This window comes from Arvicanthis niloticus, chromosome 5 (assembly GCF_011762505.2).
Source record: "Arvicanthis niloticus isolate mArvNil1 chromosome 5, mArvNil1.pat.X, whole genome shotgun sequence".
Lineage (NCBI taxonomy): Eukaryota > Metazoa > Chordata > Mammalia > Rodentia > Muridae > Arvicanthis > Arvicanthis niloticus.
Genome location: NC_047662.1, coordinates 36,404,207 through 36,423,894, shown reverse-complemented (window position 1 = coordinate 36,423,894; position 19,688 = coordinate 36,404,207). Strand labels below are relative to the sequence as shown.

At 41.6% G+C, this 19,688-nt stretch overlaps 1 protein-coding gene across 2 annotated transcripts in view; it reads left to right on the top strand.

The window, feature by feature from the left end:
- Tesk2 (testis associated actin remodelling kinase 2) overlaps window positions 1–19,688 on the top strand; it is an 84,164-nt gene that overhangs the window by 30,792 nt on the left and 33,684 nt on the right. For both annotated transcript variants that reach the window (XM_034502081.2, XM_076934381.1), the window contains one exon: window positions 4,116–4,237. In XM_034502081.2, the coding sequence (XP_034357972.1) occupies window positions 4,116–4,237 (122 nt within the window). The remainder of the gene's footprint in view (window positions 1–4,115; window positions 4,238–19,688) is intronic.

Below are 19,688 nucleotides of genomic sequence, written 5' to 3'. Positions count from 1 at the left end.
TAGTTCTGGCTGGTATAGAACTCCATGAACTTACAGGGATTTACCTTCCAGTGCTGGGATGAAAGGCACTTGCTACCACACCGCAGTCTTGATTTTTATTTTGGTTTCTGTTTGATTTTTGAGACAGAGTCTATTATGTAGCTCTGGCTGCCCTAAAACTTGTTATGTAGACCAGTAGATCCACCTGTCTCTGCCTTCTGAGTGCTGGGATTAAAGGATTTTGCCCATGTCCAGCCTTCACACTTGATTTTGAAGGTTACTTTAATTCTCTGAATACTTTTTTTTTTTTTTTTTTTTTTTTTTTTTTTTTTTCAAGATAGGGCTTCTCTGTGTATCCCTGGCTGTCCTGGAACTCACTCTGTAGACCAGGCTGGCCTCGAACTCAGAAATCTGCCTGCCTCTGCCTCCCAAGTGCTGGGATTAAAGGCGTGTGCCACCACTGTCTTGGAACAGTTTGATTCTGATCTGTCTGTTTTGGTAGAGGAAACAGACAAGGCCATACACAAACACACACACACAAAACACACACTCATACACACTGTCTCTGTCTCTGTCTTTCTCTCATTCTCTCTCTGTCTTTCTCTTTCCCTCCTTCTCTCCCTCCCTCCCTCCTCATGGATAGGAAGAATTCTAATTTTCTCCCCTGTTATATTTTTCTAAACTGACAACACAAATGCCAACTTCTAAAGGATAATAAACTTACAAGCTGAAAGAACCCAGTGTTTGCCATCTGTTTGGTACTGAAATATTGATTTATTCATGTTTCTGATTATGCATTTATTATTTAGCGCACATTCAGCTTGTCATGCAAACTCAGTGTCTGTAGCATTCTCAACCATTGTGGTTTAAGAAAAGCAGGGGAACATTTTAGCAAACAAATCTTGTTCTGTGGTGTTGTTGTGACTGGGAAGGCGGAGAGCTTGTGTGTGCTTATAGGTGTTTGCAGCTCTGCCCGTTTTGTTCATGATTAAATCCTACCAGTGGAGATGCATTCTGCCAGAGGTTGAGTTTTATATTCTCTCATACCTTTGTCTGGTAATGTACATAGTAGGTTTCAAAATGCTAATACTGGGCTGAGGATGTAGTCAGCAACATGCTTGTTTAGCATGCATGAGATTCTATCCCAAGCACCCCATGAAGTGAGTATAGTGGTGTGTGCCTATAATTCTAGTGCTTGGGAGGTAAAGGCAGGAGGATCAGAAATTCAGGGTCACTTTTTGCTACATAATGTGTAACACTCTTAATAATTCTGTCTCAATGAACACTGTAATTATTTGCACTGTTCATTTTCTTTAGTATATATTTAGCTAAGGATCACTAGGTTTAGGCTATGTATAAGATATTGAAATAGATGGTGGGGATAAAATCTTGCCTTGAAAAACTTGGGTTGGAATGGGGAACTGATGGCTTAGCAATGATGTTAGATTGTATAAGGAAGCAGACTAAGTGGCTATGGAGAACAAGTCAGTAAACAGCATCTGCCCCACCTCCCACCCCCCATAGATACAGCTCTAGACAAAGATATATCCCTGTTTCAGTTCCTGCCTCCAGGTATCTGCCTTCATTTCCTGTCCTGATTTCCCTTCACAGGACTGCAAATGTAAGCTGAGATAAATCTTCCTCCCTGAGGTAGTTTGAACCAGAATGGTCTCCATAGGCTCATTCATATATTTGAATGGTTTGTTACCTGTTAGTAAAACTGTTTGGAAAGGATTAGGAAGTGTGGTCTTGTTGAGGTTTGTCACTGGGAGTGAGCTTTGAGGGATAGGACAGAGAAGGACAGAAAGAGAATAAGTTGGCCAGGAACACATGGAGGGTAGGGGGAAGAGAAGGGGAGAGAAGGAGAAAGGTGTCAGAGAGAAAAAAAGGGAGGGCAGAGAACTTATATATTCTTTTTTTTTTTTTTTTTTTTTTTTTCCGAGACAGGGTTTCTCTGTGTATCCCTGGCTGTCCTGGAACTCACTCTGTAGACCAGGCTGGCCTCGAACTCAGAAATCCGCCTGCCTCTGCCTCCCAAGTGCTGGGATTAAAGGCGTGTGCCACCACCGCCCGGCTAATGAGAGCTTATACATTCTTAAAATTGAACATTTTGTTACAAATTCCCAGTGGGGAGGGGAGGTGGTGATGGCTTATGCTTTTAGTCCCAGTACTTGGAAGGCAGAGGCAAGTGGATCTCTTGAGTTTGGGGCAGCCTGGTCTAGAGTGAGTTCCAGGATAGCCAGGGCTATAAAGAAAAACCCTGTCTCAAAAAATAAGAAACAAAAACAAACAAAAATTAGAGCCAGGCAGTGGTGGCTTGCATTTAATCCCAGTGCTCAGAGATAGGGGCAGGTAGAACTCTGAGTTTGAGGCCAGCCTGGTCTACAAATCAAGTCCCGAGGCAGCCAGGGCTATACAGAGAAACTCTGTCCTGAAAAACCAGGAAAAATAATATAAAACTTGAGAGTGAAGCAGTGTGTGGGGCACATACTTATATTCCAGTACTCACTGCAAGGTAGGGAGCATCCTGGGCTATCTGATGAGTGCCAGTCCAGTCAGTGCTGCATAGCAAGACTATTTAAAAAATTATAGCAAACATATTCAGGGACAGTAGATGGGGAGACCCACTCACACACAGATGTGTTCTGCAAACAGTGCTGGAAAAATACTGTCAGTGAGATCTTTGTATAAAAGGCCTCTTTTAACTTATCCTTGCAGGATCTAGAAAGGAAAGCCACTTCTCTTTCTTCAATCACGAGATACATGACAACAGTGTCATTGATGCCCTGAGAAGAGAGCTGGCTTCCAAATCTCTAGAAGGATCTAGATGAGGGGAGAGCCTGCCAGCATTTTTCTTCGTTTTTCTGAGTATGGCTTCTGTAGCTTTTCTGCTGTGGCCACTGCAAACCATTGTTGCTTTAAGTACAAGATAAAGATAAGTTGTAATGTGTCCTGTATTAACAGATAAATTAAACTTTAGAGTTATAGTTATTTCATTGAACCTTTGGAGGGCGAAGACTAAAGTTGAGGTAAAGTAATATTCCTGAAGTTCACAGAATGACAATAGCTCTGCTGCACCAGTTCTGAAATTAAATTTTAAAAGTTATATTTATTGATTGTGTGTGTGTGTGTGTGTGTGTGTGTGTGTGTATGCATATGCATGCATGCCTATGCATGTGTCCAGTACACTAAGGGTCAAAACCAGGACTTTGTGCCTGATGAGTCAATACTCGACCCTTGAGCTATGCCCAGCTCTGGTTTTTTTCCCCACTTAGAGATACATTTTTATAGTGCTTAGTGTAAGCTGAAAGTATGTCATTTTTATGCCTTATAAAGTATCTTATAAAGACAGTTTTATAGCTCATTGTTACATAAGACTTACTCATACTTCTTCCCTTCCCCCACCTAAGACTTTACAGAAGGACTGCTTCCTTCTAGTATCCTAACTCACCAGTGTTGGCCTCAGGGAAATGGTGTAAAAGAATTTCCTCATTATCCAGGTGTGGTGGGCTTTGTCTTTACTCCCAGTACTCGGAGGCTGAGTCAGGATTGTGTGAAGCTACAATTAGTCAGCTGCTTTGTGAGTTCCTGGCCATTCAGAGATTCGTAGCAAGGCCCTGCCTAATCACATTTTTGCTGGATGTGATGGCACATGCCTGTAATCCCACCCTATAGGTGGATGCAGAAGGATCAGGTGTTTAAGTCTATCCTCAGCTATGTAGGAAGTTTGGGACCAACCTGGGTCTGGGTCCCAACTCTCCTCTGCCCCTCCCCCACAAAACCATAAAAAAAAACCCATAAAAATGAAAATAGAAGATATAAAAGATATGAAATATTGTATTTTTGGCCAGCTCAGTGTGGAACAATTTTTGGTCTTAGATGAAATAAATTCATTGTTATTAGTAGAGTAAAACAAGTATCTTTTTTTTTTTTTTTTTTTTTTTTTTTGAGACTAGATCTCACATTGTAGCCCAGGCTGGCCATGTACTCATATTTCTGCATCAGCATCCAGAATACAATATTTATTTTATCTAAGCTGGTCCTAGAACATCCTGGTATGTTCTGTGTAAGGAGACCTTGCTGTCACACGTAGTTGTCACACGTAGCTACTTCTTTCACTCTGTTTAACTTTGTAGGTGCGACACAGAGTTTCTGGTCAGGTGATGGCTCTCAAGATGAACACCCTGAGCAGTAACCGAGCAAACCTGCTGAAAGAGATGCAGCTCATGAATAGACTGTCCCATCCCAACATCCTCAGGTAATGGATTTTCCTTCCTTCCAAGATCAGTAAGAGGCATCACTGGATGCTTGCAACAGTAGTACTTTATCTTGCGGAATGTATCTTGCCGGGGTTTAGCTAGGCTCTGGGTCTTTCTCTCCCCATTACAACTTAATTTCCTGTAATAACAATATGTATTAAGGCAACTTCCTCTCTCAAGTTGCTTTATTCTCATCAGAACATTAGTACTAGCTCATTAGGATAATTGTTTCCTACTGTTGTGATTAGTAATTTGTCAGATAAAAGACTGATCTCTATGTGGCTATTTAATTTTCTTAATTGCTTTATGAGGGCTTGCAATTAAATCAGTGAATAAAAAGAACAGCAACATTATGGCATAAGGCTATCTATCCTAAACCGTGAGTCCTCACTTAGGAGACGAAACTTGCTGCTGAGAATTGTTTTTACATGTGAAGAAGAGCTTGTGAACCAGCTTGACTCAATGACCCAAGCCTGATGACCTGAGTTTGGCCTCCTGGGTTCCACATGGCAGAGAGAGAAAATATAATATTGGCCTTAATTTCAGTTAGACTTTCACTGATCTCTGTATATACTTAACATGTACTGTCTTATCTGTCTCCTTTTCCTCTTAACACGCGTGCGTGTGCGTGCGCACCCACACCCACCCACACACACCCCCACACACATACACACACACGAAATAAATGTAACTTTAAAAATTTAATCCCAACACTTAGGAGTCAGAGACAGGTAGATCTCTGTGAGTTTGGAACTCTCTGTCTCCAGTCTTCTTAAAGATTACACTGGCTGGAGGTGGGTTAGCAATTAAGAGCACTGGCTGCTCTTGCAGAGGACGAGGGTTCCATTCTCACCACCACGGGGTGGTTTCCAGTTATTAGTAAGTTCAAGCTCCAGAGGATTCAACACCCTCTTCTGGCCTCTGTAGGTACCAGGCATACATGTGGTGCAAATGCATATACATATACAAAACACTTATACACCTGAAGTAAAAATATCTTTTTTAAAAAGGTTGTATATATATATTTTTTTTAGTAATCAATATCTGAATATTTCTCACTTTAATCATGATGTAGTAGGCAACTGTGCTGTGCTTCCAAATGAAAGTACAGAAGGCAATATAATTTAATATATATTTAAAGTAGGATTTATATATAAGATGCTTACAATGTTAAAAATGCCCATGTGGGCCTCAAAATCCTATTGACTCTCAAGATCTGGAGTTACAGGCGTGCATCGCCATAAACAGGTTATAGAAGAAGTTTTCTCTCCCCCACCTTGCTTTCTCTTGACAAAGCTCTATGTAGAGCCCACTGGCCTGAACTCATTACATAGCTGAAACTGGCCTTGAATTCCTCCTCCTCCTGCTTTACCATCCAAGTGCTAGAATTACAGGCATGGACCACCATATCTAGCTGAATGTGATTCTTTTGCCTGCGGGTTTGTATGCCAGTGCCTGCATAAGCCAAAAGAGACTGTGAAACTGGAGTTAAGGAGTAAGTTTGGGATTGGACCCAGATTCTCTTCAAGAGTGGCCAGTGCTCTTAATCACCGAACCATCTCCTTAGCCCCTCCTTTAAGGATTTTAAAGAAACGTTGTCCTAGCTGGGTGATGGTTGTGCACAACTTTAATTCCAGCACTTTCAAGGCAGAAGTACGTGGATCTTTTGAGTTTGAGGCCAGCCTGGTCTACAGAGCGAGTACCAACCAGTATAGCCAAGGCTATACAGAGAAACCCTGTCTCAAAAACAACAACAAAGTAAAAAGTTAAGTGGTAAAGTGTATATGAGGTTTCTAAAAGAAATAAAGAAATATTAAATTTCTAATGCATTTAGAATAACAAAGATATATGAGAAAAACCCTGGTCAGGTCCTTAGAGAAGTCATTGGGGAATGGAAATTAGGAGGATATGGAATTGGATTACAGATCTTGAGCACAAGACTTCCTGGCACGAACAACTCTATTCACAAGAAGCCCAAACTATCAGTTCCTCCAGGCTTAAAAGAATACTTCATTGTTTACTTAACTGATAACTTAAAATCCATCCATCTTTCTTATACCTGTATATAGGAATATACATGCAAGCAAAGTGTATCTCCCTCCCACTTCTGTTCCCTACCCACTCTTTGACGGGTTTATTTACCCACCCATTGCTGGGATTGCAAGTGTGTGCCACCACTTTGTGCTGTTGTTTTTTTTCTAAAAGGAAATTTTTGTAGGGAAGACAATAAGAGGGGAAACTTTAGTAAAGAGGTCAGGGTCAAAAAAAGGAAAAAGAAAACAAACCTCCAATAGCTCAGCATGTGGGAATTACCTACATGTATTCAAGATGGATGCAGGAGGATTACAAGTTTACAATGTATTCAAGATGGACGCAGGAGGATTACGAGTACAAGTTTAGCTTTGCCGTAAAATCATATTTGTTATAATGGAGAGTGTGACTTTCGCTTACTAATCATTTCCCTGGGTCAGCTGTAGAACAGGAATCTAGCATGTTGAGTACAAAGGATGGAGAGACCTTTAGGAAGCAAACTATTCACGTAAGAATTAGATGGAACTGAAGTGTACCTGGATTGTAGAATGCTTGCCTAGTGTGAATAGACTATGGGTTCAGTCGCCAGCACAGAGGAGAAGGAAGAGGTCAGTGTAGGGGAAGACTAGGAGAAAGATTAGTATCAGCTACTGCCTTGAGGATAGTTATTAAAATAGCCATCTTTCCAGTTAGCTGACCTGAAAAATCCCAGGCATCTTCAGTATCCCTTTGTTCCTTGGCTTGATCCTGAATCTTGAAGACTTGTGCATCTATCCTTTTGTTGTTCTTCATCCCTCTTCACTTTCACCTGCAGTGGAAATTATTTCCTCTCTGTTCTTTTTCCATCGTCCTGAGGCATAGCTCCTAATTGAACAGTCTTCCCCTCTTCCTCCTCTTGTGCTGGGGGTGGACTGTAGAGCCTCTTGCTATATCTCCAGATACTATAGTTTATTTCTTAGAGTTTTTGATCACTCAACATTGATTTTAGACCTGAATCAGAAATCCCTTAGACAATCTGGTCTGTTTTTCATTATTATCTTCCATTTTTTAATCTTCATTCTAATATATTCAACACAGCTTAAACATTTCCTTACTGTTCTCTAGGGCATATTATCCAACCTCTGGACTTTGGTTTTACTGCCAAAAGAAATGACTAGGAATACATCAGTGGTATTAAGTCACTGTAACTAATTTTTTCAAACATTCTTTTTAATGATGGTTCTTAAACGCTTTAACCTCCCTTTTAGCCCACCACCCACTATAGAGGTAGTGGAAAAGAAAGGATACAGGGGAAGTGGACCTGTTTAGAAAGGTTCTTTGGAGTAACTCCTGTCTGTGTTGTCTGGAAATTGGCAGTTCAGCTCATAGGTCAGCAACGGCGGCAGGTCAGTCCACTCACAGACACTTCATGTGTACGCCAGCAGTTCAGTTCGGTAGAGTCAGTATAGCAAACACAAATCAGCAGTGATGGCACTACCTAGCAGAGACAGCAAGGCTTCAGCCTCAGCTCAAGTTAGCAGGAGGGACCAGGAGGAATGTCAGGAGAAGTTCTCAGCTGTGCCTTTCTCAGGGAAGTGAAGATCAGGGAGACTCACAGCCAGCTCTGTATACTCTCCTCCAAACGTCACGTGTCTGCCACGTGTCTTGCCTCAAGAGCATAAGTCTATCTCAGCTGACATCGCAGCACACAACCAGAAGTTTTTTTGTGAAGTTCTCTCTATGGAGTCCCAACAAAAGGAGTTCAACTATGCAAAGTAAGGTGGACCAATACATGTATGTTGCTAGCAAACAATCCTTCATCACGTGTCCTTTCATGCCCTTGCTTTAGCAGAGCATCCTTTCTCCTGTGTCTGCTTCAGCTAAACATTCCTTCACGAGTCTGCCTTAGCCTTTCACCTGTATCCACTTTAGCTAAACATTTCTTCACGTGTTTGTCCTAGCAAAACACCATCCAACTGACTTCCAAAGAACCCTGAAGTTTTCACTTCAAGCCATACTAAATTAAATGCTGACTCTTAAATGATAAGGCTTGAAAATTTACTGTATTAGAGTGTGTATGTGTGCATGCACAGGTACACGTGTCTGTATGTGTGTTCCAAGATAAATGGGCAGTGTTTAAAAGTGATGGGTTAAAGGAGAGCTCTCAGATTTTATCATTGTAATCTTAGTATCTAGGTCAAAGAGTCTTCAAAGATGAAAACTTTTAAAGCATCATCTGCAACTGGGCCTGGTGGCTCAGACTCTCTTGTAACTCATCCTCCTGCCTCACCCTTCTAAGTGCTGAGATTTCAGGTATGCACCACAATGTCTGGCTCTTTAAAATTTTTTTGTTGTTGTTATTTGTTGAGTGTGTACGTAAGAGTTTCTATCACTGTGCTAAAACACCATGACCAAAAGCAACATGGGAAGAAAGGGATTTATTTCATTTTACAAGTTTGATATCACAGTCCATCATTGAGGGAAGTCAAGGCATCAGAGGCCATGGAGGAATACTGCTTACTGGTCTGTTCCTCGTAGTTGTCAGGTTTGGCGGTAAGTGCCTCTTATCAGCTAAGCCATGTTCAAGGCCATCTTTTTGATTTTTTTGGGACAAGATCTTAGTACATAGTCCAGACTAGCCTTGGACTCACTATTTGGTTAGTTTGCCCAAAATCTCAAGGTACTCTTAACCTCAGTCTCTTGAAAGAGGCTTGGGCATGGTCAGGAACTCCTTTAATCATAGTACTCTGGAGGGAGGGAAGGAGATCAGTGCAAGTTCAAGGCCAGCGTGGGCTACACAGTAGGACCCTGTCTCAACAGACAAGGCAGGCATTGTAGTGCAGTCCTGTAAACACTGCTCCGGGATAATGGAGGTGGGAAGATTAGGAATTCAGAGCTTAGTGAGTTTGAGGCTGGTCTCAGCTACATAGTGAGTTCCGTGACAGCCTAGACTATAAGGTGTGTAACCGTGGGCTTTTCCACCTGGTCTCTTTGTTCCCAAAATAATGACTCTGAGACTTAATATTTCATGAATCAGTGCCTAGGCCAAAAGCTTTTGCTCATTTCTTCTAGCTCATAACTTTATTGCCTGTTTATTCTATCCTAAGCCCTGCCACATGGTTGGTTACCTCCCCATAGCTTTTCCTGAGCCTCTTTTCCAGAATCCTTTCTCTCTGCAGGATGTCCCACCACTTAATCCTGCCGCAGCTCACTGTCCATAAGCGTTTTATTGATAGGTGATGCTTCCACACAGTATATAAAGAGTCTCTCTGCAAGAATGAGATGCTGTCACAAACCAACCACACAAAGAACAAAATGGGAAGGGTAGTGAGACAGTAGGAAGTCCCAGGATGACTTCTGTACTACAGTGTAGAGAATAAAGTGGTCTGATGGAGCATAAAGATGAGTTTCAGGAGAGATATGGGATCGCAGAATGAGGTGTGAGGAATAAGATAAATGTTTTGGCAAGGTGGAAAAACATATTCCAGAGCTTTTTTTTTGGGGGGGGGGGGCGTTTCGAGACAGGGTTTCTCTATGTAGTCCTGGCTGTCCTGGAACTCACTCTGTAGACCAGGCTGGCCTTGAACTGAGAAATCCACCTGCCTCTGCCTCCCAAGTGCTGGGATTAAAGGCTCGCGCCACCACCGCCCGGCACCAGAGAATTTCATGATTTTTTTTCAGTGACTTTGAGAAAAGCTAATGATGGGAATAAAATAAGCAAAAAATTTAAAAGGCAAAAATTATAAAAGAAATAAAATTTAATTACATGGTAATGTCTGATTTAATAATGATTACAATCAATTCTAGTATAAACACTGATTCTCAAATTTCCCCCTAAATATTGCTGTTGCCTCAGTTTGTTTTCTAATAATATCAGAAGGGAAGCAGTTTTAGTGCCGCATCCTAAGCTTTTACCCTTTGAAGTTGGTTGACAATACCAGCAATAGCTGTGGTTGGAGAGATGGCTCAGCAGTTAATAGTACTGGCTGTTTTTGCAGAAGACTCAGATTCAGTCCCCAGTACCCACATGGCAGCTCAAAGCCATCCACAGCTCTCTGGTTTCAGAGAATCTGATGCCTTCTTTTGACCTTTTTAGGCACCACATATTCACATATGTAAGTAAGTGCAGGCAAAGGTATACACAAAATGAAATAAATCTAAAAAACAAACAAAGGTCAGTAGTAGCAGTATATAAGCTAGGTTCATAAAGGTAAACAAGAGATGGGTAAAGGTCAGGTAAAGTTGCCTATGCCTATCTGTACTCAGGAGGCTGAGGCAGGTGGATCTTCAGTTTGAGGCCAGCCTAGGGGACTAGGGTATCTACCCTTACCTCTCCTCACCAACTCAAAAATGAATATAAGAAATGGTTGGAAGAAAAAGTTGAGATTTTTAGCTGTGGAATAGTATTCTATGTAGTTGGGTATAGATAGAGAAGTCTGTTGTTTTCATTAGATGCCATTTGATCCTCGGTAACTGTGTCGGTGATGGGAAGTGCTAGAATGCTGTCACAGCCATCCAGATCACGCTAACAGTAGCTGAAGCTGTGATAGCACTTGAGATAGTAGTAGCTGGATTATCCAGGTTCTTTGAAAGAAGGTTACCCAGTGAGTTTGGGTGTGGGACATTAGTACAAGGGATGGAGACGGCAAGATTGACTCTTGGGGGTTTTACTTTTGAACAGTTGGAAGAACTTCATCTCCAGTAGCAGCACTGAGGAAGATCTTGGAGGAAACTGAATTCAGGAATAGGAGATTAGGAGAAACAAAATTGCAGTTAGATAAACAAATCTGGAATTTAGAGGAGAGGTTCAGAACCTCCACAAATACCATAGCCTCTGTAATCTCCATTCTCTGATCTCTGAAGCAGGGAGCAATAATACTGCTGTTTGCTATACTAGGTCAATTGTAGGGTTAGGTGAAAAAAATCTACATAAGCCATCAGAGGGGGACACTTAGGATCACTCAGTGCTTATTACTCTTGCTGAGGAACCAAGTATGGTTATCAGCATCCACATAATGGCACACAACTGTCTTTAACTTCCATTCCAGAGAATCTAATTCTCATGGCCTTCTCAGGCACTATATGTATGTGGTACACAAACATACAGACAGACAAAACACTCATACACAAAATAAAAATAAATTTAGGCCAGGCGTGGTGATGTACGCCTTTAATCCCAGAACTCGAGAGGAAGAGGCAGGCAGATCTCTGAGTTGGAGGCTAGCCTGGGCTGCAGAGTGAGTTCTAGGACAGCTAGGGATATAGAGAATCCCTGTCTTGACACCCCCCCCCCCCCCACACACACAAAACCACCTTTACAAAAGAATTTGAGTAGAAAGGCTGACAAGATGGCTCAGTGGATAAAGGTGCTTGCTTCAAGCCTGCTGACCTAAATCCTGCCCCTGGAATACAAATACATGGTGGAAGCAGAGAACAGACTCCAAATAATTGTCCTCTGACTTCTACATGCCTCTCCCATCAGTAAACGGATGTAAGTTAACAAAAAAAGAATTTGCGGCAGGCTGTAGGTAGAGCTCAGTGGCTGGGACATTTGTCTAGCATACAGACGGCTATGGGTTAGATCCCCAGCACTGCAGAAACCAGCCAGGCATGGGAGAGCAGGTAGGGAATGGAGGCAGGATTGGGGGTTGACAATCACCCTCAGCTATGTGGTGATTCCAGGCCAGCCCAGGCTGGTGTCCTAAACTGGTCAAAATCTTCTGCATCTTCATCTTTTCCCTGAATCACTTGAAGATATGACCATGCTTGTTTCTATAATTCTATTCCTTTTAGCCCCCTGAATGGTACATAATGTACATGTAACAAGTAGTAAAACAAAAACTGACCCCCCAAAATGGGCACAACAAGCAAACAACCATTGCTATTTTGTGCCTTTGTTTAAGCCACCTGTCTTCAGTTTCCTTACCTGTAAAATGGGAATAATAACATTTAGTGCCTATTATAAGAGTTAAATGGGGCAATCTCTATGAAGTTTGTGTTTGACACTTTTTTTGCTTTTTCAGTTTTTGACATGGTGTCTTGCTAGATGTGAAGTTGAAGCGCTGAATGCAAGAGTAACAGGCATGGACTACCATGCTTTGCGTTTGACTTAACCTTACGTGCTCAACAATGTTCTACATCAGCAGTGGTTTTGTCCGACTTCCTTGAAGACGGGGTCAGCACTATATATAGCCCTTTCTTTGTCTGGCTCTGATGATGAAAAAAATAATAGTTCTGGGGTACAGCTCAGTAGCTGGTTTGAACCCTGGAACTACAAAAAAGGGACTTGGTACATGAGACTAGATTGAAGTTTTCTTTTTCTGTATAATTTTCTATTTTGGTGTCTGTATTTTTTGTGTTATTATATTCATCCGTTTGTCCATTCATTCATTTATTTCTGAGGCATTGTCTTCCAGTGAGAGAATCTGTCTCAAAGGAATGGATAGCATTTGTGAATGACACCTGAGGATATCCTCTGACCTCCATGTGCACTTGTATATACTGTCACCCAAACACATATGTGCTCACATATGCACAAGTGTAAGTACACATACTTGCATATATAGGCAAATCCTGGGCTAGAGGGTTGAGGGTGGTGGCAGACATCTGTAATTCCAGTATTTGAGATGTGAGGGGAGGAACATTGAGAGTCTGAGGTCAGCATGTGCCCACACCACCCCTGTGGTGATGAACAGGGAAATAACCTTGACTGAGCCAGCTCTGCTGAATATCAGCTGTGTGAGGTTCAGCTGAGTTTTCCTTATAAATACTCATGTCTAGGACCTTGCACAACCAGTTTTCTATGCTGTACTCTATCCAGAGCACATTTGAACTGTGTAGTAAACCTTTACCCAAGGGTAAGACAGCCTTTTATAGATCTAGAGTCAGTATCTTTGGAGACTACAGATCTGGGTCATTAGCTCTTCTACCTCTTCCTCTTCCTTTTTTTTTTTTTTTCCCCTTTGAGACAGGGTTTTCTATGTAGTCCTGGCTGTAGACCAGGCTGGCCCTGAATTCAGAGATCTGCCTGCTCTGCTGGAATTAAAAATAGGGGCTGGAGAGATGCCTCGGGAGTTAAGAGTACTTGATGCTCTTCCAGAACACCAAAGCCCAATTCTCAGTACCATCTTGAAGGTTTACAACTGTAACTCTAGTTCCAGGGCATCTGATGCCATCTGGCTCTTAAGGGCATCAGACGTGCATGTGATGCACAGCACATATGACACACAGACATAGATGCCGGCAGAACACCCGTATACATAGCACAGGTAATTTAAACTTTTTAAAAATTCAAAAGAGTTGCCTGGAGAGATGGCTCAGTGATTAAGAGCAGTGACTGCTCTTCCAGAGGTGCTGAGGTCTGTTCCCAGCAACCACGTGGCAGCTTATAACTCCAGTTCAAGGGAATCTGACATCCTGAAACACCAATGTACATAATATAAAATAAATTATAATAAAAACATTTCAAAGTAGCCTGGCAGGTTGAGTCCTTTCCATTTTGTATCCATTCCTTTTTGTTTAAATTCCTCATTTATTCCTTGACAATACATGTATATAATATATTTTGATAATATTCATCCCCTTGTATTGCATTATTCTAATAATGACTGTTGTGTTTGATTTTCCTCCTCTGAGAAATGTGTGTTTAGAAAAACCACCTTATTAATTTAGGACAAACCTTCCTCTTTCCTCTGCCTTATTTTCTTCTGCTGGCGTTGACCGGACCTAGAGCTGACTCACTATTGAGACCACATTCCGAGCCCATTTCTATTTTAAGTAAATTAACTAGTACTGTTAACCATCTCCCAACTTCAGCTTTTTTTTCCCCCTTGGAGAAGTTTCAAGATGTTTAGCCTAGGCTGGCCTTGAATGTCATAATCCTGCTGCTTTTGCCTTTGGAATATTGAGGTTATAGGCAAGCAGCACCATGCCTAGTATGCAGTTTTAGTTCTGAATGTAGCATTCATTCCCCTTACTTCACAGCATTTATAGTTTCCAGGGATTAGAGTTTTGCTATCTCTTGGGGGCTATTAGTCATCTACCACAGTGTCTCATCAGGAAAACTTTTTTGAGCATGTTCCCTTGAGCTACTACTAACTCATAATTAAATATTAATAAAGCTTGGGCTGGGAGGTGACTCGGTTACTGAGAGTGCTTGCTGCCTCTATAGTGGACCTGGCTTTGATTTCCAACACACAGCTCACAGTTGTCTCTAACTCCAGTTCCAGGGATCCAGTACCTTCTTTTAACCTCTACAGGCTTCTGCATGCATATGATGCACACATATAACATGCAGGCACACACAGAGACACATACACATAAAGATAAATTTCTCTCTTTATATAGAAGTTCTAAATTTCTTTCTATATCCTAACCAATGATCTTAGTCACTTCCCCCATTGGAGGCTTACAGAGCCTAGGGAATTTCTTGTCTTAGAATAAGAATTTTAAATTTTAGCCTGGCAGTGGTGGCACATGACTTTAATTGATGCACTTGGGAGGCAGAGGCAGGCAGAGTGTGGATAACAGTGAGTAGCAGGGCTACACAGAGAAATCTCTGTCTTGAAAAACAAGAAACAAAACAAAAAAGGGATTTTAAATTTTAATTAAATTTCATAATTTATTACTAAACACTAACAGTGAACCAGGCTACTTGTTTAAGTGGGCTGAGTTGCTGTAGTATATAAGATCTCCAAGCCTTAAAAGTGTGTTTCTTATTTCTGTCCTGGTGTGGGGAGGGTGGGTGGAGGTAGGTTTCTTTTTTTCTACTAGGACAGAACTTCAAATTCCTCCACTGGATGTTCTGCATCTGCTGATGGATAAAGAAAGCTTAGCAGGTGATGTTGAGGTGTTCTGGGATAGGCCTAGGTGTGGCACCCTCTGCCCACATACCATGGTGATGACCAGCTGTGATCAAAACTGGGAAATGGCTGCATCAGAAGGAAAAGTGAAGCAATCTGATGACCTAGACATCATCTTCCACATGCCGGACCCCTGACCTGGCACACCTTGTGGCATAGTAAAAGAGCAGCAGCTAGACATAACTAAACATGAGGTGGACTGTGGTGGGGCCTACTGAGTTCTTCAGTAGAAGCTCCAAAATAGATAGCCTTGTGTGTGTGAAGAGAACATCAGAGAAATGGTTGGAATTCCATCTGTGAATAGATACTATATGACAGCTAGCTTGGAAAGGCAGTTTTAAGAGTGTGCGTGCGTGCACGCTCGCAGGGTAATACTAGGATTGAAACTAGAACCTTGCACATAATAAGCAATCTGCATCCCCAACCTTTTTTTTTTTAAAGATTTATATTTATTTACCTATTTTGTGTATAAATGTTTTATTTACATGTTTGTGCACCACTTTCCTACAGTCACAGAGGTCAGAGAACGCAGATGGTTGTATATGTGCTGGGAAATGAACCCCAGATCCTCTGGAAGAGCAGCTTGTGTGCTCAAGTAGAGCCATCCTTCCAGCCCCATCATTTCTCCCCTTTTTAAATTTTTAATTTTTTATTTTGAAATTTAATGTCAATAAGTTGTCTAGAATGGCCGTGAAATATCTCTGTTCAGATAGACCTTGACCTCACAGTCCTCTTGCCTCAGCTTTCTTAAGCAGCTTGAGTTGCAGGCCTGGCTCACAAGATTCAACCAATGTAAGGGACTTAATGACAGAATATGTGGCCACACTGTAGTACAGAAAATGCTGTAGTAGCACTGTTTGGAGATTTTTGTTGTTGTTCTTGTTTTTTTGAGATAGAGTTTCTCTATATAGCCCTGGATGTTTTGGAACTTGATTGTTTTTTGTTTGTTTGTTTTGTTTTGTTTTGGGTTTTTTGTTTGTTTGTTTTTGAGTTTTGGAACTTGATATGTAGATCAGGCTAGCCTCAAACTCAAAGAGATTAGCCACCTCTGAGTGGTGGGATTAAGCAAATGTACCACCATACCTGGTTTATTTGGAGATGTCCTTAACTGAGGCTTGTTTTTTTTGTTTGTTTTGTTTTGGTTTTTGGGTTTTTTTTGTTTTTGTTTTTTTGGTTTTTCGAGACAGGGTTTCTCTGTGTAGCTATGGCTGTCCTGGAACTCACTCTGCAGACCAGGCTGGCCTTGAACTCAGAAATCCGCCTGCCTCTGCCTCCCAAGTGCCAGGACTAAAGGTGTGCGCCACCACTGCCCGGCTCCTTAACTGAGTTTTAAAGGATTGGTAGAATTTTTGAAAATTAGGTCTCAAAAATACTTCTTCAAGCAACTGTGTAAAAGTGTGAGAACTTAGACCTTAAGCAGGAGTGGCAAGTTATATAACCACAATAAAGAGACTGTTGGTAGATGTCACAGGAGATAAGGAAGGCTGGGCCAGAATGTTCAGACCTTTTGTGCTTTCTGTGTTTATTACTTTTCAGTTTTTGGTCTTTGAAGACAGAATCTCATGTTGCTGTACTTGAACTCTCATTGGACCTGAGAATACCTTAGAACTGTTGTCCTCTGAGTCCCCCTCCATGGGCTGAGGCTGTGGGCATGTGCCACCATGCCCTGCTTTCAGTACTGAGTATCACGGTGAGGAATTTGGCCTGTAATCAGCACTGTTTTTGTTTTTGTTTTTGTTTTTGTTTTTGTTTTTGTTTTTGTTTTGAGACAGGGTTTCTCTGTGTAGCCCTGCCTGTCCTGGAACTCACTCTGTAGACCAGGCTGGCCTCGAACTCAGAAATCCGCCTGCCTCTGCCTCCCAAGTGCTGGGATTAAAGGCGTGTGCCACCACTGCCCAGCTAAGTTTGTTATTTTTAATATTTATTTTTGAGATAGGGCCCCACTTGTGCTCACCTGCCTGTCTCTAGCCTACTGTGGCGTGCAAATGGGAAAAATTAGGAAGGAAAGGGGCTGGATTTTGTTCATCAATTAATTTATTTATTTTATTTTTATTTTTTATGTGTGTATGCATCTTGCTAGCATGTGTATATGTGTGTTATTTTATGTGTATGTGTGTTTTGCTTATATGTAAATGTACCACATGTCTGCAGTCTCCATAGAGGTCAGAGAAGGGCATTGGATTTCTTATAACTGGGCTTACAAATAACTGTGGTGCTGGGAACTGAATCCAGGTCTTCTGGTTTTAACCTCTGAGCCATCACTCCAGCCCCAATAAGAAGTCTTTTAAAAAGAATTAAGGTGGAGAGTGATAGGAGGAGACCCGATGTTGACCTCTGATCTCTGTGTACACATAGAATAGTGTACCTACACACACACACACACACACACACACACACACACACACACCAGCACACGTGGAATAGTGTACCTGTATGCGCATGTAAACACGCACCAAAAGTAAATAAATAAAACAAGATTCCAATTTCCTTCTTGGTATGAATTAGTATGTAATATAAAACTAAAAATAGCAAAGTTGAACCATCACTAACTTTTAAGCATTTCCTAAAAACACACTCCCAAAGACCTGGGATGATGGTGCATTCCTTTAATCCCAGCACTTGGGAGGCAGAGGCAGGTAGTTCTCTGAGTTCAGGTCCAGCCTGGTCTACAAAGTGAGTTTCAGGACAGCCAAAGCTGCACAGAGAAACCCTGTCTTGAAAATAAATAAATAAATGGGAAAAAGAAAAGGAAAAGAGCATACTTCTATCCTGAGTCCGTTAAGTAAATACTAGCTGGCATGATTGAGGAGGGAATGGGCAGTCAGAATGGGCAGTCAGTCATTCAGACGCTAGATGCTGTGGCTCAGGAGGAGCTGGAGTTCAAGGTCATCCTCATATATATTGTCAGTTTAAACCCATCCACCCTGTGCTACAGGAGACCTTTTCTCACAACAACAAACACACAAAGACAAAGCAAAACAAACTAAAACAAAGAGAAAGGAGGAGAGGCTTAGAATCAGGAAAAGTGTGATTTTGTTTAAGTGCCTCCTTTTCTGAGACGGGTTTTACTGTGTAACCCACACTGACCTCCTCAGGCTTACAGTCCTGCTGCCTCTGCCAAAGTGCTGGGACTGCCACCATATTTTGTTTGCTTCTCAGATTTTGATGTGGAAATGAACTTGTGCACAGAACAGCCTGGCCTTAGAGCTGGATGATCTTGAACTCAGATCTTTCTGCCTTTACCTTTTGGAGGCTGGTATTTTAAGCATACACCACCACACACACACAGTTTATGTGTATGCTAGGTAAGTGCTCTACCAATCAAACTACGTGCCCAGCCCTATGGCTCCACTTTGTATTGTTCAGTGGTAGTCATCTGTGTAAGGAATGAGGCAGGAAAGGTCAGATAGAAAAGCAAAGCTCCTAACTGTGATATAGTGATGTCAAAGTCGGGTGGGAAGGAAAGCAGATAGAAGATTGTCATGATGTCTGTGGCTATGAATGTGCTCTCTGTGAATGATAGAATAATATTGCCTGACTTCTTTATAAATACTAATTAAATAAATCAAATACATCTTGGTTTCCCAGCCTAGCACCTGCCTGAAAATGTTTCTCCTTTCTTTTTTTTTTTTTTTTTTTTTTTTTCTATGCCTTTTGAGACAAGGTGTCAATATATAGTGGTAGTAAAATGCTCCGTCTTATAAAACAAGTTCACTGTTTGGGTGACTATTACTTCTCACTCAGTAAATGCTTATATAGAACACACTGTGTGTTCCAGACTGTCCGTGGGAGCAAATGAGCTAGGTCTGTACTCTTTTAAAGGGGTATTTGTTTATTAGTAGTATTAGTTAGTACTGTGTTTGGAAGCCAGAAGACAACTTTGTGGGTTCCAAGGATGGAATTCAGGTCATCAGGCATCAAAGCAGGTGTACCTGTTGAGTCATCTCCCAAGCTCAAGAGCTGCACTTCTTTTTCTTTATTTTTAAATGTTTTTTTTTTTTTTTAATTTTTCAATGTGTATTTTTATTTTGTGTGCATTGGTGTTTTGCTTGCATATACTTCTGTGTGAGGGTGTCTGATCCCCTGGAACTGTAATTACAGGCAGGTGTGAGCTGCCATGTGGGTGCTGGAATTTGAGCCCTGAGTACTCTGGAAGAACAGTCAGTGCTTTTAAGCACTGAGCCATCTCTCCAGACAGCTCTGCTTTTAATGTTTTCAAATATTATTTACTTGTGGGGTGGGGGGGAGCAGTCAGAGGATAACCTGCAAGGGGTCTGTTCTTCCTGTGTGTGTGTGGGGGGGGGAGCAGTCAGAGGATAACCTGCAGGGGTCTGTTCTTCCTGGGTGTGTGTGTGGGGGGAGCAGTCAGAGGATAACCTGCAGGGGTCTGTTCTTCCACTGTATTGGTCTTGGAGATAGAACTCAGGTTGTTCAGCCTAGTGGCAGATGCTTTTCCTGCTGAGGTACCACACCAGTCCACGCTGTATCCTCCTAATATTCCAAGTGGGGGAATCAGTTTATGCTAAAGAATAACTATACTTTCTAGTGCATATTATGATTGTGTCCTCTTCACAATGGC